The sequence below is a fragment of the Lithobates pipiens genome, unplaced genomic scaffold (assembly GCF_037356315.1).
Source record: "Lithobates pipiens isolate NorthernLeopardFrog02 unplaced genomic scaffold, aLitPip1_a1.2 Scaffold_25, whole genome shotgun sequence".
Lineage (NCBI taxonomy): Eukaryota > Metazoa > Chordata > Amphibia > Anura > Ranidae > Lithobates > Lithobates pipiens.
This window is the reverse complement of record NW_027507787.1, coordinates 95080752-95108052: the sequence shown is the minus strand read 5'-3', so window position 1 is coordinate 95108052 and position 27301 is coordinate 95080752. Positions and strand designations below refer to the sequence as shown.

Below are 27301 nucleotides of genomic sequence, written 5' to 3'. Positions count from 1 at the left end.
CAAAAAGTAATTTCCTATGTAGTTAATGAGGCTCTGAGGTATACTGTTACCTTTCTTTCTCCCTATTGCTTTTCTTTGGTGGAACTGAGCATGCTCTGGATTGATGCTTATGTAAGCTGCAATGGTTTATTTGGTTATATTAGTTTTTTTTATTGTATGGAGTCTTGAGACATGACATTTGTAAGGACTTAAGCCCCCCTAAATGCATATCCATAACCTTCCACCCATGACAGGCACCCACCTCCAAAACCTGATCCCCACCTTTACAAACCACGGACAAGGTATGGAGTAAATGGCCAACTGGCCTTAATTTATTAACAAAAATATATATTTTAATAAAATACCATAAATAACTTTCAATTGTAAACATTCCCAGCCTTTAAACGGGTCATGGGTACCAGCATAACAACACACTGGTCACTGCGAATGACTTCCCACTTTTTGACCTCTTGACCTCCAGATGGAATCCCCTGTCTCGGAGGCTATACCCAAACCATCGCAGTGACCTACCCCTTTTTAACTCTTCCAGGTTAACAACTCTTAACCTGAAAGTACATTAACCACCCCCATCCCATGGATGGGTACAACAGTCTTTTCTACCTGAAACCTCCCCTTTCCTACTCAAAAATCCCCAAGCGCCGCCTGCAGCCCACCCCTATAACCCCCAACCTAACACACTCCATATAACCAGGGAGGGTGGGTGGGAATCGCTTCCTCCTCCGCTCTCCGAGTGAAAGCATGGTATGCCGCTATTGCGTGCCATGCCGTAGCTCTGCCCCTCAGCTCCGCCTGACCCCTCTTCTTAAAGCGGCCCTGGGGCTGCTAGCTAAATCGGCGACAGGGCTGTCCCTGCACCTGTCATGCCGTCCCTCCGCTCCCACCCCCCCCTTCAGGGGTGTATGGCTGCAGGGCTCTCTGGGTGTGCCCAAATGGCTCTGTTTTGTACTCCTGACATTTCCAAGGCTAATAAAAAGAATAATAAAAAAAAAAATCATACGGTATATAAACAGCCCTTGGTCTCAAATATAATAAACACACCATATTTCTTTATTATCTTTATTATCAATAGCTTGGAATGCAAGATAATTTGTGCTGCAAACAATAAAGGAAGGACACTTTATGCAAATCCCCTGTCATATAATGATAATGTCTGCACTACAAGAAGCACATTTAAAAACGTTCTCTTTACCTTTAGACAGATTTATGTTTATGACGTTCATGTTTCTCTATATTGCACATTCTTGTTTGGTGTACTGATGCCACACTGTAAAAAAAAATTTCAGTGGACATGATGAAATCTAAATATGGTTAAAATGTGGCCAGGCTTTCCACTTCCTAGCTATTCTTCACAATTAATTAAGATCAATTAAATGTTTTCAATTTGAATACTTAGAATCCATTGGAAAAATTTGAATGCGGTCAAAAATGAATATATGAAACAAATTTCATTACAAATGCAACAAAACTAAGTTAGTAACTTCCTCATTCTATATATGGCTAACTACTTCTTACTCCACTTGTTGGTCTCTATTCCTATTTACAGTTGGGCCGAACATACCCCGGTTCAATTTGCGCCAGAACACTCGAAAATCGCAAAAGTTCGGACCCGAACCATAAACCCTAATAAAGTCTATGGGTCCCGAACTTAAAAAATCAAAAGTGCCCATTTTGTGTGGCTGCCCTGGCTACCCCTCTGAAAAGTGGTCTATGGTGGATCCAATAAAGGTAAGTGTTTGCAGTGGCAAAAAAAAACTCAACAATAAAATATAAACACCCAATAAATTAAACCACCATGTCAATTATAAAAAATAAGTGCGGGAAGTAACAGTGCATACACAATAATATAATCAAGTGTCAAAAGTCTCTTCAAATAAGTACATTGCATATGTTTATTAACTCATAAAGTTCAGCAGCAATTATTTGTTTCGGATGGTGGATATCTATCCAACCTCTGCAACTATTTTCAGCTTTTGTTTTTAACACTGCACTATAGAAAAGTGAACATAAAGGTTCCCCTTAGTGGGTTCACAAATTCTTTAAAATACAAGTTCATCTTAAAAATTGTTGGTGATCCTGTGCACTGCTATGTAAATGCAATCTAAAATCCGAGTTTGTGAATCCCTCACATCTACCACACTCTCATATATATGAGAATAAATTAACAATATAAATCTATTTGTGCCACACTGCACAATATACTACATTTCCAGCAGTGTTCTAACATGTTATTGAGAATACAATTTTGACAAATGCATGCATAAATCAAACAAATGAATACAAAATCTGTGTTGTGTCAATATGACCATAGATAGTAGCTCCCAGTTTTAACGTGAAATGTGAAACAATGTCCTTAGTGTTACTAACATTAGCAACACTGTTTTTAACCACTACAATACAGGGTACTTTCGCCCCCTTCCTTCCCAGCCCAATTTTCAGCTTTCAATGACAATTGCGCGGTCATGCTACACTGTACCCAAATGAAATTTTTATAATTTTGTTCACACAAATAGAGCTTTTTTTTGTTGGTATTTATTCACGACTCCGTTTTTTATTTTTTGTGATATAAGCACAAAAAAAGCGGAAATTTGGAAAAAAACAATATTTAATTTTTTCGATTTTAAAATAAATCCAATGAAATCAAATTTTGTCATAAATTTAAACCAAAATGTATTCTGCTACATGTTTTTGGTAAAAAAAATTCCGTTAAATGTATAATAATTGGTTTGTGTGATCACGGACATATGTACACAAATGATCATGTGCATATGTGTGCAGGTGATCACATACATATGTGTGCAGATAATCATTGGGACATGTGATTTTAGTGGGACATATGTGGGGGACATGTCTTTTTATTATTTGGGGACATGTCTTTTTATTATTTGGGGACATGTGTGTTTTGGGGACATGTGTGGGGACATGTGTGTATTACACTAGACTAGTGATCAGTGAGTAAAAAGCTGTAAAAACAGCTCATACTCACTGATCACCAGCCGGCTGCAGCGATCTGCTCTCCTCTCCTCAGCGACGACTTCCATGTGAGGAGAGGAGAGCCGATTGCCTAGCAACCAGCTGTTTGTTTGCATCACATGATGGCTGTGATTAGACATGGCCGTCATTGGGACTCCCTTTTCAACAGCAGTTCCAAGAGCCAGATCAGGAGAATACTTAACAACTTTGAGCTTCATAAACAGGCACTTTAAAGTTCAGGTTTTATTCTCTTCTCCGCCTGATGGAGCAACGAGACACCATGTGCGCACTGTTCCGTTTACACTTGCGACGTTTTGTCATTACCTAATCCTTGATACACTGGTTTGGTCGCCGATATGTACTGACTGTTCCATGATTTTTGAATGTTTGTAAGATGGAAAAGAATATTTGTAATTTTGCACTATTATATTTTCAATAAAATTTGTTTTGAAAAAAAAAAAAAAAGACATGGCCGTCATGTGATCAGGAGGGCCAATCACAGAGCCCTCCTGCCGATCCGAGATGCGCTGTGTCTGGGTGACACCAGCGCATCTGGGCTGCGCGGGCACACGCGTGCACGATCCCCCTCCTTCTGAGGGACGTTCCTGAACGTCCAGTCAGAAGGAGGCGGCTCCCACCCGGCCGTATATGTACATTGGCCGGGTGGGAAGTGGTTAAAGTCCACAGTGACTAACTAACTGTGTGGTCTTCTTATCACACTCAATTACTCAGTGTCAAAACCATGCTTCATGCTGTGTTTGAACCCTTCACCTTGTGTCCATCAATGCAGCCTGATAAGTGCCCATCAATGCAGCCTGATCAGTGCCCATCTACAGCCCCACCATTGCCCATTAATGCAGCCTGATCAGTGCCCATCTGCAGCCTCACCATTGCCCATTAATGAAGCCTGATCAGTGCCCATCTGCAGCCTCACCATTGCCAATCAATGCAGACTGATTAGTGCCCATCTGCAGCCTTACCATTACCAGGCATGATGGGGGGGGGGCTTATTACCCAAATTTACTAGAAACTAGGAAATGTGTGATTGGATGAACTTTATTGAATGAAAAGTAGCGTTTTGTGTGCTTTGAATTCAGGACTGATGCTGACAGAAATGTATAATCTATAAAAAAAAAAATTAAAAGGGGGAACACCAGCATTGCAGTCAGAAAAACTGCGACTGACAATTTAAAAAAAGGGGGCAGGCAGGGGCCAAAAAAGAAAGACCCCCCCCCCCCAAAAAAGGATATATAGCAGCACTGTATACAGCACTAAATGTTATGTAATGCTATGTTAAACACTGCACTACACTGACACTACACTATACTGACACATTAGTCACACTACACTATATTGACACACTACTATCATTCAGAGTCGCAATATCAGAACACACTAAGGAATGGATGGACTGGTGTCTTTATCCAACCTTACTATGTAACTATGTAACTAAGGCCCCTTTTACACATGCGGACTGTTCATTTAATCAGTTCAGTCACATCAAAACGTATGAAGTATTCATGTGTTTTTCACCTGTTTTTCATTCGTCCTCATCGGTTTTTCATCAGTTTTTTTTACATCCAGTACCAATGCAAAAATGGATGAAAAGCTGATGACACTATTTGCCTGTTTTCATCTGTTTTTTATCAGATTTTTTGACGGATGAAAAATAGTGTTTTCATCCGTTCAGAAAAAACGGATGTTAACAGCAGAGGATGAAAACAGATGCAAATTGATCATCCATTTTCATCCGTTTTTCCATAGGAATGCATTGATGTCCGCTTTTCATCCGTCAACGCATGATGAAAAATAGACGAACGATCTGAATGTGTGAAAGGGGCCTAATTCACTAGTAGCAGACTGAGCCCTGCTCTATCTCCACTCCAACAACACTGCAAAAGGTTCCTAAACCTAAAGTCATCATCACTTTGGCCAGTTGGGGCTCTGACAGTGCTCTGTGCCCTAATTGGCAAAGCCAGTGGTCAGGTGCAAGGCTTCATCCAATTAGGGCCCTAGAATGCACTGTGCAGCGCACAGTGCATTGTGGGGCACTCGGCATCCCACTGAGCGCCCTGCAATTTTGGGTGTTCCCTGAAGGGGAGAACAGGTGATGTTCGGGCCAAACTTTTGCTTGGCTTGAAATGTTCGCCCAACATACTTGTGTACAGATAATAAGGTTACAACTAAAACCAAAATACCATGCGCTTGGCAAAAATAAAAATAACAAGAAAATGTGAGAAATATAATATATATGAAAAAACGAATAGGTATGTTTTCCTGCCAGCAGCTGTCGTGTGTTCCCACGCCCACAAGAGTATATAATACCGAAAAGTGCAACGCAACAATGTAAATCACTCTAATAAATGCAAAAAAATAAAATGATCAGTGAAAAGTTCATCAATATACAGTATAATGTTGCTGTGTTGGAGGGGTGCCCGGTGCACGGTCAATGGAGCCAATGTAAAAGGCGGTGTAACGTTGCATTGCTGATTGTGTATCTTTGTACTTCTTTGCGCCGTGAGACTTTCAGAAGCTGTAAATATGGTCTGGTCCCACACCATCTTTCTTTGTTGTGTCATCGGAAGCTAAATGTCCACTTTGAGTTCGAGATGCATCAGGAGGCAGAGCTTATGATGTCATCATACCCGGAAGTCTGGTAGCAGCCATTGTACATGTTTTTTTCATGTAAGCTTATGGGGAACTTGATTTTTCCAAATTGCCATTTATTTTGTGCACTGGAGTTTAGTGCACCTGCTTTGTGAGTAGTCATTTGTCTTGTGGTTTAAAAAAAAAATACTGGGTGTTTCTTTACTACTGCATTCGAGATTTTTGTTCTTTCTGACTTGCTATATTTGCTGAATCCTGAGCCTCAGGATGCATGGATGATCTGCCAAAGGTGGTTTTGAAGTATACTGCACAATCATTACCCAGTGTCTGGGAAAGTGTGATAGCCCTTGTACACACGGTCGGACATTCCGACAACAAAATCAGTCGGAATGTGTTGCATACACACGGTCGGACAAAGTTATCGGAAAATCTGATTGTTCAGAACGTGGTGACGTTATTTCGTTCAGGCTAGTAGCCAATAGCTTTTGTCTAGGAATTTGATCTGAGCATGCCTGGCACTTTGTCCGATCAGAAATCTCTACAAATGATAGGACAAAGCTCCATCGGACCATGTTGTCGGAAAATTTTATAGCCCAGCTCTAAAACTTTGTCTGTCGGATATTCCGACGGAAACAGTCCGATGGAGCCCACACACGTTCGGATTATGCGATAACACGGTCCGATCGGACATTTTCCGTCGGAATGTCCGATCGTGTGTACAAGGGCATAGACCTTACCTGAGTGTAGGTCAATTTGGGAGGTAAGAGGCTGCACTGACAGATGGCATATGTATGTAGATAATAAGGTTGTTGGATACACTATATCTTCTCTTTCCTTCATTAGCATGTATCTTCCTTTTTTGTAAAGCAAAAAAAATGCGTTCAGGACGGATGTTCAGAGGTATTTGAAATGCCAAATGCCTGTAACAGCTTGTAAATGCTGCTAAATGCAGTAACTCGCACTTAGCAGTGTTTCGTTTACAGATGTTTTTCACTTTAACGAAAAAAGAAAAAAACATTTTCAAGAACGCTTCTAGACACAAATGCGACTAAACATGGCATTTAAGCATGGCTAAACGGAACGTTTTTAAATGTTAAAAGTTAAATCGTTCAGGAGAGGTTAAACAACGTCCCGTGTACATGAAGCCTTATCAATGTGCAGTCATTTAACTTTTGTCTTTTCATCAATTGCATCATGTTTACTTTCACACGATGGAGGGAGTGATACCACCCCTCAAGCTGACATCAGTGATTTCAGAGCATTCCACCACAGCTACATGGACTATAAATATGAGATCATCAGCCAGGCAGTCAGCCTAGGCATATCCCTTACATCTTTCTTCTTTCCTTCCAACTATCACTATTTACATTACTTGTATTATCTCCTTGGTTGTAAACCCTTTACAACCACTTTATACTACAGACAAGCTTAAAATAATACTTACCTGTAGCTACCTGCATTTCATAGTTAGTAGTAAGGTTGAATAAAGACACCAGTCCATCCAGTTCAACCTGAGTGAGTGTCTACCCCTATCCCTTTTCATTGCACACTCACATTGGTCCCTACCCTCAAGGAGCCCACAATCTAAGGTCCCCATGCATATACTAGGGCCAATTTTGGTCAGAAGCAAATTAACCTACCTGCATGTCTTTGGAGTGTGGGAGGAAACCAGAGTTCCTGGAGGAAACCCACGCAGGCACAGGGAGAACATGCAAACTCCAGACAGGTAGTGTTGTGGTTGGGATTTGAACCAGCGACCCTTTTTACTGCTAACCACTACACCACTGTGCCGCCCAATTTGTACTGTGCTGTTACCAATGGCTCCCAAGCACATGCGCAGGAGTGACATCATCGTGGCTCCAGCCAATCACAGCGCCGGAGCTGCAGTACCCAGAAGTAACTCCCTGGAGAGATGTCGGTCGCCAGAGCTGTGAACAAGGACTGCTGCGGGGGCTTCGATCTCAGGTAAGTAATTCATAATGAGCTAATACGCTATGCAAACTAGCTCTTATGCCTTTGTCTTGCAGTTTTTTTTTAAAAGGGTTTATAACCACTTTAAGACACAATTATTTGTAGCGGGTGCCCTGCATATCCGGGTGCATGGCCAAGCTGGCCAGAATTCTTCTGTGATGGAGAAAGTGCCTGTCAGTTTCGGAGGGGATATTTGCCCCCTCCCTTTTTACTTCTCAGGCCGCGTACACACGCGGGGACTGTTCGCCCAACTTTGTCCGTCAAACAGTTTCGGCAAACAGTCCGCTCAAAATTAGCATGGACGGACATGGCCACACACGACGAACGAACAGTTTGCTGAAACCGTGCGCGATGACGTGAACGGCACGTACGACGGGACGAAAAATACGACGTCCTATACACTGCATTATAACTTTCGGCGTGTAAATCCTTTCTGAGCATGCGCGGAACTTAGTTTGACGAACAAGCCTACACACGAGGGGACTGTTCGCTGAAACTTTGTTTCAGCGGACAGTTTTTCGGAATTTCTGAAAAACCTTGTTCAGCGGACTGTTCGCTGAAACTGTCCGCTGAAAGCCCACACACGAGCGGACTGTTTGCCGAAACACTGTTCAGCGGACAAAGTTGGGCGAACAGTCCCCGCGTGTGTACGCGGCCTTACACAGACACACATGGCTGCTCACTCTGCATCCTTCCCTGTGTCCCTATTGGGAGGAGGAGAGCCAATTACAGGATCAAATCCAAAGGACTTTAACGAGCAGCAGCGGTAAAGGATTCTGGGATATGTAGTCCCCATCTAAAATGACCACATAGCTCTCTATGGAGACAGAACTACAATATCCAGTCTGTTATGGGGCAAATGAAGTAGAGACTCCATCTTGCTGAGGAGATTTCTCAGACTACAGGAGGGAGAGGAAGAGATTAGACCTAGGGTAGAGGTGCTGCCTCCCACGTCAGTCCACCGCGTGATTTCAGGCATCCACAGCCAGTTGGGGCATCCAGCCTGAGAGAGGGGAATCCTATGTTCATATCCAGATGCACCTGCACCGATGGAGTGAAGCGTTCCAGTGTGAGTTGACCAGTTGTGTCTCTAGAAGAGCCTGCCTGTTGCAGGATGTTCATTTGGGCCTTGACTGCAGGATTGGGTGAGAGGGCTTTCGCCCATTTGCAAGAAACAAGGACACTGCGCACAGAGATGAATGGACCCTGTATACAGACATCATTGCCATTAGTCATCTTGCTGACACTTGTAGTGCCACAGGGCTAAAGGATAAGGCCATTCATTCACAGAGACACTGTATACAGACACCATTGTCCTGCATTCTTTACTTGATAATCCAGGCCATTTGTGCTGTTTGGCCCTGCTTTTCAGGAGTTTAAGTACATCAACAAGACTGGCTAGCTGAAGATGCAAAGCCTCATCTTTCTTCAAAAGGACTGAAGCTACTAGTGCCATATGGGTCCACACACATACTCAGGGCTCTGTATATGCACTGGGTGTGCAGGACAGTTTATCCGAGAAGTTGAGTCAATAAATAGTGATTTGACTACAGTGTTTGAAGTTGCGCCTGTGGTATCAGGGGAGGCCTGACATAAAGAGGGTAATTTCTCTGCTCTCCTCCTGCCTGGACTCATAGAGCTGATCTGGGTAAAGGTAACCAATCTGGTTATTGTGATTTATTGTCATTGAAGTGTTTGCTGCTTTTGGGGTTATTCTCAGATTTGGAATCCCCTGAAAGCAGCCCGAATATAGTATTGAGCTATTCAAAATGACAAAAAACACTGCGCTATCTCTAGCAAACCAGCCGCTGACACACTAAAAGTGGAAATCTTAGTAAGATCAATTGTAAGAGAAGGTGCCGCGCTAAATAAAATAATATAATGAAAAATGTGCAAACAAAGACCTCTACACAAAATTTACAAACTTGTATACAAATATCGGGTAACCCCTATATCAGTTGAATATATATATATATATATATATATATATATATATATATATATATACGTTACACGTGAAAAGACAATACAAAAAAATATATTTGACAGAGTCCTTCTGATAAGAATTAGTGCAATGTCTATACAAAGGATGAACAGCAGTCCCCCATTTTCACGTGAAAGGTAAATGCTGAAAGTCTTTTGCAGAATCCCAAAAAGTACACAATACACCCTTGTGTGAATGCCACCACCTAAAACAAATTCAAGGCTTACCAGATGCCTTTGACCCAAACGGACATATGCCTGAAGGATCAAAACAGCTTTGATATAAATCAATTTGGTTGGTTTCAGAGGAACCGTGAGGTAGGGAACTAGTTGGTATAGAAACTCCTCCAAAGCCAAACTCGATGCAAAAAATCCTCCAATTAAAGAAACAGATCATACGCCACCAAAGCGATCATACGGGAAAGAAGAATGGAACCAACATAGCGTAATTCCGTAAAATTTGAAAGTTTATTAAAACAGTATCACACTTACATTTCTGTAGTTGACATAGCGCTTTTTCAAAATAGTCACAGCAGTGAGGTTCTGCCGACGCGTTTTGTCTCCTCGGACGTTGTCTGGGGTGTCCCCCCCACTGCTGTGGTACTCACTTATATGTGCTTAAGTGTCCAATGGGCCGGAATTTCTCAATTGTGTCTCACTCCGGTTAACTTCCAGTTTCCGGTCAGAAAATGGCCGCCAAGCGTGCGCTCCAAGCCTCGCTTTGGGCCGACCTTACACTCGTGGTTTTTACTGTTATTTGGCGCTCATAACATATGTGGGGTGGCAGACCCTATGAGCGACTAAGCGCATATGACCAATATCAATGTACTCGGCAATACGCCGAGACCGGCAGATCACAGCCTCCGCTGTGTTCCCGAGACCCGGAAGTGACCACAGTCACTCAACAACGTCACTTCCGGGTCGCCCCCCAGCTGGAACGCAAACGCGCTCACCGGAAGTGACGCCGCCATCATTTTGACATCCCCTTGGACCGCAAACAGACAGCCTGTACAGCGGAAGCCACACAGACAGCGGAACAGAGGCAGAGTAAGTTTGAATACCTCCAACATTTAAAGCCATATTACTATTGTAATTCTAACTAGTACCCAATCAGAATTAATTATGCCACCCACCATATATACATATGGCAGATTGCTATGGGGACAGAGAAATTCAGGTCCTTTTTTTGTACACATCCCACAGAATTTTTTTTTACACAATGTAGTTGAGCATTAGTGTATCATCTGATAAACCACAAAAATATATATATAATAAAAGATTTTTTTTATATATATATATATATATATAATAGACAATAAAAAATGATAAAAAAGAAAAAGAAAAATGATTAATCAACTTGCACTGAATTGAAAAACTATAATAGACCCATACATGGCCAAATTATGTTTAAGACAAACGTTGCGACTTTAATCAATATTCAATAGACATCCGGACCAATATCAGACAGAGACATACCTCTGGGTCAATACGCAGTACTTGGGCGTAATTAACCCCCGAAACACAGCCAGGATATACAATGCATTAAAAACAAATATACATTGGACTATCAATTCGTGTTTTAATCAGGCTTCATTTATAAAAGCGTTTATGTCCCACTCTACGTTTAAACCGTACGGAGAGTGAGACCGAAGCTCATATATCCAATATGTCTCTAAACGAGACACGCCTTTTGTCATGGCACCCCCCCTCCATGGAGGCACATACTTATCTATGGCCACAAACTGAGTACCCTGTGGATTGCTACCGTGGCATTCTTTGTAATGTCTAGGGACAGTATGTTTGGTGTCCCTTGCTTTAATTAAAGCAATATGTTCGCCCACTCTGATAGAAAATGTCCTAGTGGTTCATCCCACATACTGCTTCCCACAGGGACAAGTAATTAAATAAACCACATAGCGGGTGCCACAAGTACAAAATGTTTTAATGTTGTAGTTTTTATTTGTAACAGTTGATCTAAATTGTGTAGTTTTATGTCTACCCACTGTATTATGCATACATACTACTCACTTTTTGCACGGGAAAAAAACAGTAAGGTTGTGAAAAAAGGAGGGCCTTGTGGGTGGATTGATGATATTAGGTGCAATGCTACTACGCAGAGCAGGAGCCCCCTTAAAGAGGACCTTTGCTCTATCCGGCAGCCTAGAACCCAATACTGAATCGTTTCTGAGGATTTCCCAATGCTTATTTATTATGGCTCTGATCTGCCCATGCTGCATTGAGAAAGAAGTCAACATGGCCCGTTTATAGCTCTCATTAGGTTCATTTGGGGGCTTAATAGCTAGAAGTGAATCCCTACTAGTTGATAGGGCCTTCTGTAATTCCAATTCTAGGACTGCATTATCATATCCTTTATCTCTAAATCATTGTTTTAGGACTTCTGCTTGTGTCATAAAATTGTCAGTCTGGGCGCAGTTCCTACGGAGCCTAAGAAATTGGCTGCGAGGAACCGAACCCAGCCATGACTTGTGATGGCAACTATACACCGGGATGAAGCCATTACAGTCCGTGGGCTTAAAATGCGTCCTGAATTCAAACTTGTTGTTAACAAGTTGGATTTCCAAATCGAGAAAAAGGATTTTACTCATGCTCATTTCGTAAGTTAATACTATACCTCTGTCGTTGGTATTCAAGAGTTCAAAAAATTATTTTAAAGATTCAGGGCACCCACTCCATAGGAGGAGGATGTCGTCTATGTAACATGCCCAGAACACCAAGGATGGGTTCCGCTGAGCATAGACGACATCCTTCTCCCACTTGGCCATAAAAAGATTTGCCAGACTAGGGGCAAACTTAGCCCCCATGGCTACCCCACATTGTTGTAAATAGAAAAGTCCATTGAACCAGAAATAGCTGTGTTCCGTAGTGAACTGTAAAAGTTCCATAAGGTAGTCACTTTGGAAGGCAGCTAAAGAACGTTCCTGGTCAAGAAAATGACGTACTGCCTCCGCCCCCTTGTCATGGGGTATTTACGTGTATAATGAGGCCACGTCGGCAGTAGCGATAATATAGTGGTCATAAAGTTTTATATCCTTTTCTTATGGTAGCTCCTGTGTCCATAAGGTAAGATGGTGTTCTTTTCACTATAGGTTGTAAGTAAAAATCAATATAACGACCCACACGTGAGGTTATGGAATTGATTCCACTCACTATGGGTCTACCAGGGGGGTTATCCAGATCCTTGTGGATTTTGGGTAGATAATAGATTATCGGTATCCGGGGGGTAACAGGAACTAAAAAAGATTTCTCCTTATTGGTAAGAATCCCTGATTCATGGCCTTTATTGATAAGTGTTTTACGTTGTTTTTTTGTATGCATTAGTGGGGTTATTTGGGAGGGTTTTGTATGTACCCGGTTCACTTAAAATTCTATGCATCTCTGTCTCATACTGTACAGCGTCTAAAATTACAATCCCGCCCCCCTTATCGGCAGGGCGTATAATCACATCCTTGCGATCACATAAGGACTTAAATCCTTCCTTAGGGAATGGTAACCGGTGCTCCTGTCTGACAGTTTATCAAGATCATTCAGCACCAAATCCCTAAATTATCCCTTTATTAGCACTTTCTCTTACAATTGATCTTACTAAGATTTCCACTTTTAGTGTGTCAGCGGCTGGTTTGCTAGATATAGCGCAGTGTTTTTTGTAATTTTGAATATCTTTTTTGGTTGTGGATATACATTGTGTTAGGATCTTCAGATGGAAAGTCTGACTTAGTGGAAGGGGACCTCTCTTACGGCTCTGGTTCTGGTCTCACTGGAATGGGAACAGGGAGACCGGAGCGCAGCGGGGTAGGAGAGTCCAGCCAGGTGCAGCAGCAGATGCCAGGTAGATGAGGATCCTCTTGGAGCGGAGCTCTCTGTAGCAAGAAGGCAGCTGGGAGAAGACCACGGACTGTGGGATCAGGATGGCTGGATCTCAGGATGAGAAAGTAGCAGACACAGGAACAAGCAGGAGCCAGCAGAGGAATCAGGTACAAGCAGAGGTTCGGCAACAAGAATCAGTCCAAGAAGGGTCAAACAAGCCGGGGTCGGAGCAGGAGAGATCAGCGAGGTCAGACAGAGCCGGGTCAGGTATCAGATAAGGTTCAAACAGAATAGCAGGTAACTCGGGTACAAGCTGCAGACGAGACAGCACAGAACCCCTGCAGCTGTGCCTTTAAAAAGGGCCACTGGCGCCAATCGTGCTAACGCTCGCCCGTGCGTGCATGTACCGCGCGCACATACGAACGACGTGCACCCGCGTGCATCGGAAGACGCTCGTGCCCACGACGACCCACGGTACGAGCGCACGTGCGCGCACGGAGAGCTGATCGCACGGAACGGGCGGATTCCTGACACATTGCTGCAATCTTTTGTGTCCATATCCTTTGCAAAAATTTATATATTTGAATACCGTGCATCACATAAGGTGAACACTGAGGGAGTATTCATTGCGACAGGTTCAAATACGGAAATAGGAGGGTTATTTATGAGACTATAAAAAATCTCGACCAAGGAACTCCATCTTCAATGGGACCTGGTGTTTTTGCAACAATATATTGCTGAACATATGGTTCCCCGGAGTTTCCGGTGGGATGTACACCCCCAACAGGGAGAACAGGATTTAGACTCCGGTTCAAATATTTTAATGATGCATAGAATTTTAAGTGAACCGGGTACATACAAAACCCTCCCAAATAACCCCACTAATGCATACAAAAAACAACGTAAAACACTTATCAATAAAGGCCATGAATCGGGGATTCTTACCAATAAGGAGAAATCTTTTTTAGTTCCTGTTGCCCCCCGGATACCGATAATCTATTATCTACCCAAAATCCACAAGGATCCGGTTAACCCCCCTGGTAGACCGATAGTGAGTGGAATCAATTCCATAACCTCACGTGTGGGTCGTTATATTGATTTTTACTTACAACCTATAGTGAAAAGAACACCATCTTACCTTATGGACACAGGAGCTACCATAAGAAAACTGGAGGATATAAAACTTTATGACCACTATATTATCACTACTGCCGACATGGCCTCATTATACACGTGCATACCCCATGACAAGGGGGTGGAGGCAGTACGTCATTTTCTTGACCAGGAACGTTCTTTAGCTGCCTTTCAATGTGACTACCTTATGGAACTTTTACAGTTCGCTACAGAACACAGCTATTTCTGGTTCAGGGGACTTTTCTATTTACAACAACGTGGGGTAGCCATGGGGGCTAAGTTTGCCCCTAGTCTGGCAAATCTTTTTATGGGAGGAGGATGTCGTCTATGCCCAGCGGAACCCATCCTTGGTGTTCTGGGCACGTTACATAGACGACATCCTCCTCCTGTGGAGTGGGTCCACTGAATCTTTAAAGGAATTTTTTGAACTCTTGAATACCAACGACAGAGGTATAGTATTAACTTACGAAATGAGCATGAGTAAAATCATTTTTCTCGATTTGGAAATCCAACTTGTTAACAACAAGTTTGAATTCAGGACGCATTTTAAGCCCACGGACCGCAATGGCTTCATCCCGGTGGATAGTTGCCATCACAAGTCATGGCTGGGTTCAGTTCCTCGCAGCCAATTTCTTAGGCTCCGTAGGAACTGCACCCAGACTGACAATTTTATGACACAAGCAGAAGTCCTAAAACAATGATTTAGAGATAAAGGATATGATAATGCGGTCCTAGAATTGGAGTTACAGAAGGCCCTATCAACTAGTAGGGATTCACTTCTAGCTATTAAGCCCCCAAATGAACCTAATGAGAGCTATAAATGGGCCATGTTGACTTCTTTCTCGATGCAGCATGCGCAGATCAGAGCCATAATAAATAAGCATTGGGATATCCTCAGAAACGATTCAGTATTGGGTTCTAGGCTGCCGGATAGAGCAAAGGTCCTCTTTATGGGGGCTCCTGCTCTGCGTAGTAGCATTGCACCTAATATCATCAATCCGCACACAAGGCCCTCCTTTTTTTACAACCTTACTGTTTTTTTCCCGTGCAAAAAGTGAGTAGTATGTATGCATGTATTTAGATCAACTGTTACAAATAAAAACTACAACATTAAAACATTTTGTACTTGTGGCACCCGCTATGTTGCTTATTTAATTACTTGTCCCTGTGGGAAGCAGTATGTGGGACGAACCACTAGGACATTTTCTATCAGAGTGTGTGAACATATTGCTTTAATTAAAGCAAGGGACACCAAACATACTGTCCCTAGACATTACAAAGAATGCCACGGTAGCAATCCACAGGGTACTCAGTTTGTGGCCATAGATAAATATGTGCCTCCATGGAGGGGGGGTGCCATGACAAAAGGCGTGTCTCGTTTAGAGACGTATTGGATATATGAGCTTCAGTCCTACTCTTCGAATGGTTTAAATGTAGAGTAGGACATAAACGCTTTTATAAATGCCTGATTAAAACACAAATTGATAGTCCAATGTATATTTGTTTTGAATGCATTGTATATCCTGGCTGTGTTTCGGGGTTAATTACGCCCAAGTACTGCGTATTGACCCAGAGGTATGTCTCTGTCTCATATTGGTCTGGATGTCTATTGAATATTGATTAAAGTCGCAACGTTTGTCTTAAACATAATTTGGCCATGTACGGGTCTATTATAGTTTTTCAATTCAGTGCAAGTTGATTAATAATTTTTATTCTTCTTTTTTATCATTTTTTTATTGTCTATTATATAGAAAAAAAATATTATTTTTATTATATATATATTTTTGTAGTTTATCAGATGATATATATATATATATATATATATATTCAACTGATATAGGGGTTGCCCGATATTTGTATACAAATTTGTAAATTTTGTGTAGAGGTCTTTTTTTGCACATTTATCATTATATTATTTTATTTAGCGCGGCACTTTCTCTTACAATAGTATTGAGCTATATTGCTCTTAATTTCAGTTATTGCTCTCCAGTTGATTACTTGTATGCGTGTATATATATATATATATATATATACTGTTACTGTTTGTTACTTTGCCACAGAAGTATTGCAGTAAAAACAATTTCTGTGTTTTATCATAACCTGTGTTTCTCATTGGTCCTTGCACTTACACCATTGCTAGGTGTGCCAGAGGGGGCTAAGACTGTTATTGGGGTTGAGAGGCAGAGTACTGAACCAAATATACTTAAGCAGCTCCTGCGGGGGTAGCGCTACATGTTTATAACTGTCATTACACAAGCCAAGATAAACTGGGTACACATGGTGAATTGAGCCCTAATCTGATCATAAAAAAATTGTGGGTAGGAGAACAGGTATCCAGAATTTCCCCTTCAACCAGGAATTTCATATGAAATATTAAAGATGAAACATTATAGGCTAAACGGAATCAGGCTCAAGTGAGTAATAGGTGGGGCTGAAGGGGATAATGCACACTGAAGGCTTTTTACTTTCATGCCACTTTAACCACTTCCCACCCGGCCAATGTATATATACGGCCGGGTGGGAGCCGCCTGCTCCTGATAGGACGTTCAGGAACGTCATTCAGGAGCAGCGGGATCGCGCGCGCGCGCGCCCGCGCAGCGGCGCGATCCCGATGTGCTCATGTCACCCGGACACGGCACATCTCAGATCGGCAGGAGGGCTCTGTGATTGGCCCTCCTGATCACATGACGGCCGTGTCCAATTACGGCCGTCATGTGATGTAAACAAACAGCCGGTTGCTAGGCAATCGGCTCTCCTCTCCTCACACGGAAGTCACCGCTGAGAAGAGGAGAGCAGAACGCTGCAGCCGGCTGATGATCAGTGAGTATGGGCTGCTTTTCACAGCTTTTTACTCACTGATCATCAGTGTAGTGTAAACACACAACACACCACACAGTGAAAACACAGTCCCCACATATGTCCCCAAAACACACATGTCCCTAAAACATACATGTCCCCAAATAATAAAAACACATGTCCCTAATAATAAAAACATGTCCCCCACATATGTCCCACTAAAATCACATGTCCCAATGATTATCTGCACACATATGTACGTGATCACCTGCACACATATGTACATGATCATTTGCGTACATATGTCCGTGATCACACAAACCAATTATTATACACTTAACGGAATTTTTTTTACCAAAAACATGTAGCAGAATACATTTTGGCTTAAATTTATGACAAAATTTGATTTTATTGGATTTCTTTTCAAATAGAAAAAAGAAAATATTGTTTTTTTCCCAAATTTCCGCTTTTTTTGCGCTTATATCGCAAAAAAAAAAAAACGGAGTCGTGAATAAATAACACCAAAATAAAGCTCTATTTGTGCGAACAAAATGATAACAATTTCATTTGGGTACAGTGTAGCATGACCGCGCAATTGTCACTGAAAGCGCTAGAGCGCTGAAAGCTGAAAATTGGGCTGGGAAGGAAGGGGGTGAAAGTGCCCTGTATTGAAGTGGTTAAGGAAGATGCAGTGCCTTGAAAAAGTATTCATACACCTTGAAATTTTCCAGATTTTGTCATGTTACAACCAAAAACGTAAATGGATTTTATTGGGATTTTATGTCATAGACCAACACAAAGTGGCACATAATTGGGAAGTGGAAGAAAAATGATAAATGGTTTTCAAAATGTTTTACAAATATGTGAAAAGTGTGGTGTGCATTTGTATTCAGCCCCCCCTCACTCAATACTTTGTAGAACCACCTTTTGCTGCAATTACAGCGGAAATACTTTTTGGGGGTGTCTCTACTAGCTTTGCACATCTAGAGAGTGACATTTTTTCTTATTCTTCTTTGCAAAATAGCTCAAGCTCTGTCAGATTCGATGGAGAGAGTCTGTGAACAGCAATGTTCAAGTCTTGCCACAGATTCTCAATTGGCTTTGGGTCTGAACTTTGATTGGGCCATTCTAACACATGAATATGCTTTGATGTAAACCATTCCATTGTAGCTCTGGCTGGATGTTTAGGGTCATTGTCCTGCTGGAAGGTGAACCTCTGCCTGAGTCTCAAGTCTTTTGCAGACTCTAACAGGTTTTCTTCTATGATTGTCCTGGATTTGGCTCCATCTTCCCATCAACTCTGATCAGCTTACCTGTCCCTTCTAAAAGAAAAGCATCCCCACAATATGATGCTGCCACCACCATGTTTCACGGTGGGGATGGTGTGTTCAGGGTGATGTGCAGTGTTAGTTTTCCGCCACACATAGCATTTTGCTTTTAGGCCAAAAAGTTCAATTTTGGTCTTATCTGACCAGAGCACCTTCTTCCACATGTTTGCTGTGTCCCCCACATGGCATCTCACAAACTGCAAATGGGAATTCTTATGGCTTTCTTTCAACAATGGGTTTCTTCTTGCCACTCTTATATAAAGGCCAGATTTGTGGAGTGCACGACTAATAGATTCTCCCACCTGAGCTGTGGGTCACTGCAGCTCCTCCAGTTACCACGGGCCTCTTGGCTACTTCTCTAAATAATGCTCTCCTTGTCCGGTCTGTCAGTTTAGGGGAAGGGCCATGTCTTGGTAGGTTTACAGTTGTGCCATACTCTTTCCATTTTCGAATGATGGATTGATCAGTGCTCCGTAAGATGTTCAAAGCTTGGTATTTTTATAACCTAACCCTGCTTTAAACTTCTCCACAACTTTATACCTAACCTGTCTTGTGTGTTCCGTGGCCTTAAAGTGGAAGTAAACCCATCAATTTAAACAGTTAAAAAAAAAAGGCATGCCGGGAATGCTAACTGCACATTGGCTGTGCTCTCAGCCAAACTATCAAACCATCCAATGGCTGGTGTCATAACGAATCACATGTGCAGCACCATAGCAGTTGAAGATTAAACAGAGGCAAAGATGGCAGCTTCCTTGGCTGAAAACGATAGGGGAGTTTACTTCCACTTTAATGATGCTGTTTGTTCACCAATGTTCTCTAACAAACCTCAAGGGGCTTCACACAACAGCTGTATTTATACTGAGATTAAATTATACACAGGTGGACTGTACTAATTAGGTCACTTCTGAAGGCAATTGGTTTCCCTAGATTTTAGTTAAGGGTATCAGAGTAAAGGGGGGTGAATACAAATGGACACCACACTTTTCAGACATTTATAAAAAAAAAAAAATTAAAACTATTTATCTTTTTCCTTCCACTTCACAATTATGTGGCACTTTGTGTTGGTCTATCACATAAAATCCCAACAAAATATATTTGTTTTTGGTTGTAACATGACAAAATGTGGAAAATTTCAAGGAGTATGAATACTTTTTCAAGGCACTGTGGGGGTTATTTACGAAAGACAAATCCACTTTGCACTGCAAGCGTACTTGAAAGTGCACTTGGAATTGCAGTCGCTCTAAACCTAAGGAGTAGATCTGAAATGAGTGGAAGCTCTGCTGATTTTATCATCCAATCATGTGCAAGCTAAAATGCTGTTTTTTATTTTCCTTGCATGTCCTCCTCGGATCTACAGTGACTTTACTGCTAAGTGCACTTTCAGTGCAAGTGGATTTTCCTATAGTAAATAACCCCCAGTATGTCTCTGTGCTAGCCCAATGCCTACATGAACACTAGAGGTTGAACCTGATAAATAAAAATCTTGTGAGCTACCAGTAATATACTAGGCTGAAAGTCTTGAAAGAAGCATCCTGTTGATGCAAGGATCAACATAATGCCTTTCATCTGCTGACACCAGTAACACTCCCATATATTGCATATAAATCAAAAAACTATATATAAATATTGTGCCGCACTGTATAAATATCTCTACATAATACTGCAAACGAAATATTTGAACCTGCTATCAATCCATAAAGTGCAAGTGCAAAAATAAATAAATGTTGTGTCCCACTACGTACATTTAATCTACTACAATATAACACAATGAATATAAAACAATTCCCATTCATATGGTGCAAATACAAAAGATAATATAAAAATATAGAATAAATATGTGCTATAAATATTCCAGTGCAATAAATCAATGTGAACAAATTTTACACATAAAAAAATGCAATCCTTAAATGATCGATCAATCTATATACAGTGCTTCCAAAGAAAATTCAAGGATGGATGGTGCTATTGTCAGGGCTGGGCTCAGCCCTTCCTTCCCTGAGCTGGCTGCTCAGCTATCGGCTAATTTCCAGCTCCCATCTGTCTCCACAGTTACTCAGCTGTTGATGATATCCTGCTTGTCAGTCCTGCCTACTTAAGCTGCCCAGTCCAGAGGATCTCTGCCTTCACCTTGGTCAACATAACAGAGATGATCTCCTGCGTTCTTGTGTAAAGACGCGCTTTGATGACATCCATTCTGGCACCAGATCCTGCTTGCTGTTTTACTACATTTATCCCTGACTTCTGGCTTGGCTGACTATACGTTCTGGTTACTGAACTTTGGCTGTATTTTGACTATGTTTGTTCTTTTTACTTTTATTATTAAACAAGCAAGATTTAACTGTACTTCTGTCTCAGTCTGCTTTCCTGGGTCCTGATAGCTATATATATATTCCAGTCCAATAAATCAATGTGAACAAATTTTACATTTAAAAAAAATGTAATCCTTAAACGATCGATCGATCTATGTATAGTGCTTCCAAAGAAAATTCAAGGATGAATGGTGCTATATATGTGCTATTAATATACCAGTGCAACAAAACTAATTTTATACATAAAAAGATTAAATCCTTAAACAATCGATCAATCTATATATAGTAAAAGGAAGAAATATGAGTGGTGCACTTATTCAATAACGTGCCATGAATTAATATACTTAAAGATTGAACATGATAAGTATCCAAAGCATACAAATAGATAAATGTGAGTAAAAGTCCAACTAAAGCCCAATGATAGGAGTCAGTTCATATAAAAGTAAAAATCTCATAGGGGTAGCTTGATAGCAGAAAAAACAGACACATCAATCCAAACATCAACTGTTATATTTATGAATTGGCCACTCACCTCCAAAAATGACAAAAGGTCAAACTAGGCTCATCAGATAGTCAGATAAGGAATCCTGCTGATGGATCTGTAAAGACTTCCAGGCCCCAAGCATTTAAATGTGAATCAAAATGGATTTTTGAAATGAAATCTTTCCAGCCTCATGGGTTAAACATTGATTTTGACCTTAATAGTTTCATTTCTGATTTCTATATGTTAATCTTTTCATTTTCATTTCCATTTCTATTTACTTATCTATTAAGTTTAGTCTTGTTTTAATGTTTTTATATTTAATGTATCCTTTCAGAGGTTATAGTTCTTGTCCGCTAGATGTGATTCTTTCATACTTACTTAGTATGTCTATAATTATTTATCTAAACTACATGTGGCAGCACTATTGTTTTTTTTCCCCACTAGATCATCCTCTCTCTCTCTCTCACTCTTAGCCCTTGTACACACGGTCGGACATTCCGACAACCAAATCCGTTGGATTAATTCCGACGGATTTAGTCCGGAAGAGGTCCGGAAGTGGTGTCGCATACACACGGTCGGACTAAGTTGTCGGAAGTTCCGGTTGCCAAGAACGCGGTGACGTAAGCCGCGTACGGTGGGACTAGAAAAAGGAAGTTCAGCACCACGTCCGGCACCCTTTGGGCTCCTTCTGCTGATCTCGTGTTTATCGCGTGTTAGTAGAAGTTTGGTGAGAGACGATTCGCGCTTTTCAGATTTGTGCTTCAGTTCGGTACTGCTCTTCAGTTTCTGCTTGTCTTTGCGTATCTGATTATCAGTGCGTGTAGTCAGTAAACATTTGTTTCTCATTGTGGACTATATCTTGGTATAGTACGCTTTGATTTGCATTGCTTATTGTCTGTTTGCTTCCGCTTTCCAGGTCGTTCTTTCAGGCATTGCTGTTTATCGGTGCTTTCTGTTGTCTGTTCTGACCAGCCGACCATTTTAAACCATGTTTCGTGTATGTACTTGTCGTAGAGTTTGTGCTGTGCAGGGGCTTGGTGTTGGGATTTTAGCTTTCACACAAGCCCGGTCCATGATCAGGGAGAGGAGGCGTTTGTGGACCAAGAATTGGTTGCGTCAGCGTGACCAGTTCTCGCACATGCCTTTGCTCCGTGAGATCCGGGAGAATAATCCTGATGATTTCAGGAATTATCTCCGGATGACGGACCCCATTTTTCACCGTTTGCTGGCTTTGCTGTCCCCTTATATCACCAGGCAGGATACCTGCATGCGGCAAGCCATCACTCCGGAGCAGAGGCTCATCGCCACATTGCGCTACTTGGCGACAGAGAGAAGCCTTCAGGACCTCAAGTTCTCCACAGGCATCTCCCTCCAGGCTCTGGGGATCATTATTCCAGAGACCTGTTCTGCCATCATTCAGGTCCTGCAGAAGGACTATATGAAGGTAAGTTTTATCCTTTAACATCACATTCTAGGTATTTAATGATTGCCAATGTCTTGGATTTCTTTACTCATTCCCTAATTACCATGATTGCAATATGCTCTAATTCATATGCTCTGCCCCTTTGTCCTCATGCATGCTGGAAGCTTTTCAAGTTCCTTTTTTGTCCTTCATGCATATTTGCCTTCGCTAACTTCCCAACCATGCTCTTCTGGGCCCATAAAACTATAGTCTAGTCACTTAGCAATGTCTTTTGTCAGCTCCATAGTATTGCTTTCCCATAAACACCCCCTAAAATGTCTACAAATTTTATGTGTGTGCTTCAATTCATGCAGAGTGACATTTTTTTATTTTGGTTGGGCCAAACTCATTATGAACCCCCCTCCCCCCAATTGCTAGGTCAGCTGATAGCAATCCTCTATCTGCTGACTTTACCAAACCCAATACACACTATACCTACTTTTTTGATGGCCACATTTATGGAGGAATTCACCAAAGCATGTAGTGCAAGGGCCTGCCTCAATACTTTCAAATGCTATATTTTTTTCTTTTTTTCTCCTATTATTATCTTGATATGTAATAGCAGAATGCCAAAATGTGCTTCCATTGTGGTTTATTTTTGGTATTATGACACTTCTTACCTGTCCGGTGGGCTGCCAATTGTGTAAGTAAGGAGGGGCTTCCCAAAGTATCACACATTATTTAGGCATTCAGCTCTCAATCAAGTGGAGAGGGTTACCTGTCCAAAACATCCCCCCCTCATTTTTTGCAAGGGCCCATCAGATGGGGGGGATGGGGGGGTGATGACTCTGATAAGGGGACCTTATACTTTAGGCTTTAAATACTAATTTCCCCAAATGTTTTACTGATCTTGGCCAAAAATGTTGGTGTCTAATCTGCTTGCAATGTTGATTAGCAAAATTACTAATTTTTTTTCTTGTTTCACTCCACAGTTTCCTTCAACTCCACAGGAATGGCAGACTGTGGCCTCCGACCTTGCCAGCCATTAAGACTTTCCCAATTGTGGAGGTGCAATTGATGGGAAACACATCCACATAGTCCCACCCCCCAACTCGGGGTCCTACTATTATAATTACAAGGGGTTTAATAGTATCGTGATGATGGCGGTGGTGTCAGCGACCTATGACTTCCTGTATGTGGACGTGGGGCAAAATGGCCGGATGTCGGATGGTGGAGTGTTCTCACGGATGGAATTCTACGGGCGTCTCCAGAGTGGCAGTCTGGGCTTACCACCCCCAGAGGAGAATCAGGAAGGACTCCCGTTCGTCTTCATCGCGGATGAGGCGTTTGCCCTGGCAAACCATCTGATGCGGCCTTTCCCGATGAGGACCCTCACCCCGGATCAGAGGATCTTTAATTTCCGGCTGGCCAAAGCCAGAAGAGTCGTTATTAACACTTTTGGAATACTGGTCAGCCGGTTCTGCCTTTTTTTAACACCAATCCACATGGCTGAATATAAACTCAATCACATAGTGCTTGCCTGCTGTGTTCTGCACAATTTCTTGAAAAGACATTCAGCAAACTATGTGGTCTCAGTTGGCCCAGATGCATGATTGACAAAATTTACACATCACTGTGGGTGTTATTTACTAAAGGCACAGCCACTATGCACTACAAGTGCACTGCAAAAGTGCACCTGAAACTGCACTTGGAGTGCAAAGTGGAGTTGCCTTTAGTAAATAACACCCATTGTCACCGAAAACAACAATTTTACTCCAAATACTGCTTTTGCGCATTGAAAAAGGAAGCCACACATTTTTGATAATTTCACTTTTTAATCAAAGCACATTCACATGTGCGTTTAGAAAAGTGTTTTACAACAAACCAACATATTGGGTGTATCAAAAACATTATTTAAGGTAATTTTTTTGTAACTTGGCTTTTTGCTTAAACAGGCATGTATCAAAGTGTAAAACATACAGAACACAGGAACTTACAAAGTTCAACTTTGAAAAGTGTAGACAATATCAGACATGAGTATGTACAAACTGAGCTGATATTGCCTTCATCACATGGGGTGTCACCCCTGGCAAAGCCAAATTTGGAAGATGCACACAGTGTGTCAACATGTGCTATCTCCCATCATGGGGGATCAATGTACATGTTTTGGGGCTGCAACCCCTTCATCTCAGTCACTTTCCACAAAACATGTACATTGATCCCCCATGATGGGAGATAGGGCATGTTGACACACTGTGTGCATCTTCCAAATTTGGCTTTTTGTAAAATACTAAATTTGTTGTTTCAAAACACAAAAATAAAACCCTAGCTAGTTTGGGGTGTTTCAGACTCTCCCCAAAACATCAATGATGTTCTTCATTTTATTTTGAACATCATTGATGTTTTTCTATATATTTTCTAAATCCCGATTGCACCCCATTATCTCCCCAATCAGGATCTGGGCGCTTTCACTGGTAAAATGTGATTCTTCTTCCACATCACCTAAAAAAAAGCAAAAAAAAACACCATGTATTATAAATATGACGACATACATTGATGAGCTTACCGGAAGCTGTGGTCTCCGTCACTCACCTGTTGTGGTGACAATTTGTCCAACTTCAACAATCTCTCCATCCTCCTCCTCCTCCTCTGCTTCTGATGTTGGAATTTCGCCTTCTTTGGGAGGTGTGGGGTCCCTGGTGTCCTCAGACTTCCTGAGTTTTCTCTCCCCTATGAGAATGTAAAAAAAGAATACTTAGCACACAGAGGGCAAAAATAGGAATATGAAACATTGCTTGGAAGTGTCGTACAATTGTGTTTTTTGGCCGAGTTCAAAGGTGAGAACATTATTGTGGACACTTTGTTAAGCTGGAATACTTACCTGCAGTGTGAAGAAATGTAGTGAAGTGTAATTTGGGAAAACATTGTGTTGGGAGTGGGCTAACAAACAATGTTTATTACGAACGATTGAACACATGAACTTGAAAGTGGCCATTTTAAACTGTACAACAGGAAATCAAAGCACATGGAGCATTATGCAAGTAAGAATAATCATATGAACACACGATAACTACTTACTTTTTTGAAGAACTCGCTTGATCCTTCTGTACTGATCGTGTTCACTCAGTTTCAGGTCTGACCAGCATTTTCTCAGTTGATCCTTGGATCGTTGTACCCCAAAATTCTTCTGAAGACTCTTCACAACTTTAGTCATGATCTTGGCCTTTCTGATATTTGGGTTGGGTAAAGTCCATACTTCCCATCATAGTCGGTCCTCTTCAATATGTCCACCATCTGCGACATCTCTCCAAAAGACATATTTGAGGCCTTAAATCTTCTCCTCCAGGATCGTGATGTTTCAGGCTCCGGACTTTCCTCGCCCTCCTCCTCATTAGTGGAACTCTGATTGCGCACCTGCGTTGTCTCCGCCATGTGCTCTCCCCACTGCGCCGAAAGAGAAGGGGCAGGGAATAGTCTAGAAAGAACGTCAGGGGCAGGCGGAGTTTCACGCATGCGCACTGTATATAAAACGCAACACACGTGTGTCGTATGTACGATCTGTGAACAGAGGGAAAAGCTGACGCGACGATCGTGCAAACGAAGGTAAAAATTTGAACTTGGTACATCACTAGCCTATACTGCTTCTAGATTGAGGTCTGCATTAGTGGAGCTTAGCCTGACATTAGGGTTTGTGTTGTGTCTTGCAGAGATTATGGATGGTTTCAATGACCACAGTTTCCTCCCTCTGTTCATCGATAAATACAGGGAGCTGCCCTGCCTGTGGCAATCGACACACCCACATTACAGTAACAAACTAAAGAGGCAGGCAGCAATGGAGAAACTGGTTGAGTTTGTAAAGCCGGTGGTCCCCAGGGCAGACGTCAACTATTTAAAAGTGAAAATTGGTGGCCTCAGGAGTACATATCTGAGGGAGAGGACCAAGGTGCTGAAGTCCATGCAATATGGAGCTGCAGCAGATGAAGTTTATGTCCCCAGGCTGTGGTATTACAAGAGGATGCAGTTTCTGTCAGACCAGGCTGATGTTAGGGAATCACTCTCTACCCTTCCTTCCACGTGTCCTTCTATGCTTCATTCCACACCTGCTGAGTCTTCCGACACCCAACCTGGGCCTTCCACTCAGGAAGAACTGGGGAGCACAGCTTGAGCCAGGTATAGTATTGTTGTACATATTTTGGGAGTAAAAATGAATGATGTTAACTTGATTTCACTAATTGCTGATTTTAGAAAGTGTTTCACATATCAATAGACAGTAGTGGCCAAAACCTTTGGGCCAAGAATGAAAAATGCTAGATAGATAGTCTTTTGTATTGGTTAACAATTTGCAACAGCCTTGATGTGAAAATTGTGTGTGTTTGATGAACCAAAAACTAAAACTATGTCCCTTTTTCATACACAGGAAGACATCAGCCAGGAGGAGGGTGTGGAATGCAGCAGCCAGGAGGTGGCTGTGGAAAGTGGCAGCCAGGAGGAG

The 27301-nt window shown here is 41.9% G+C and overlaps 1 protein-coding gene across 3 annotated transcripts in view; it reads right to left on the bottom strand.

The window, feature by feature from the left end:
* Nucleotides 1-27301, bottom strand: part of LOC143930421 (uncharacterized) — a 277574-nt gene that overhangs the window by 208763 nt on the left and 41510 nt on the right. The window contains exon 1 of one of the 3 annotated variants that reach the window (XM_077454727.1): nucleotides 1190-1244. The exons of 1 other annotated variant lie outside the window; for it this stretch is intronic. In XM_077454727.1, the coding sequence (XP_077310853.1) occupies nucleotides 1190-1220 (31 nt within the window). In that variant the 5' untranslated portion in view covers nucleotides 1221-1244. Of the gene's footprint in view, nucleotides 1-1189; nucleotides 1245-27301 lie in introns of those variants that run through there. One more of the 3 variants, XM_077454729.1, reaches the window with a different exon arrangement.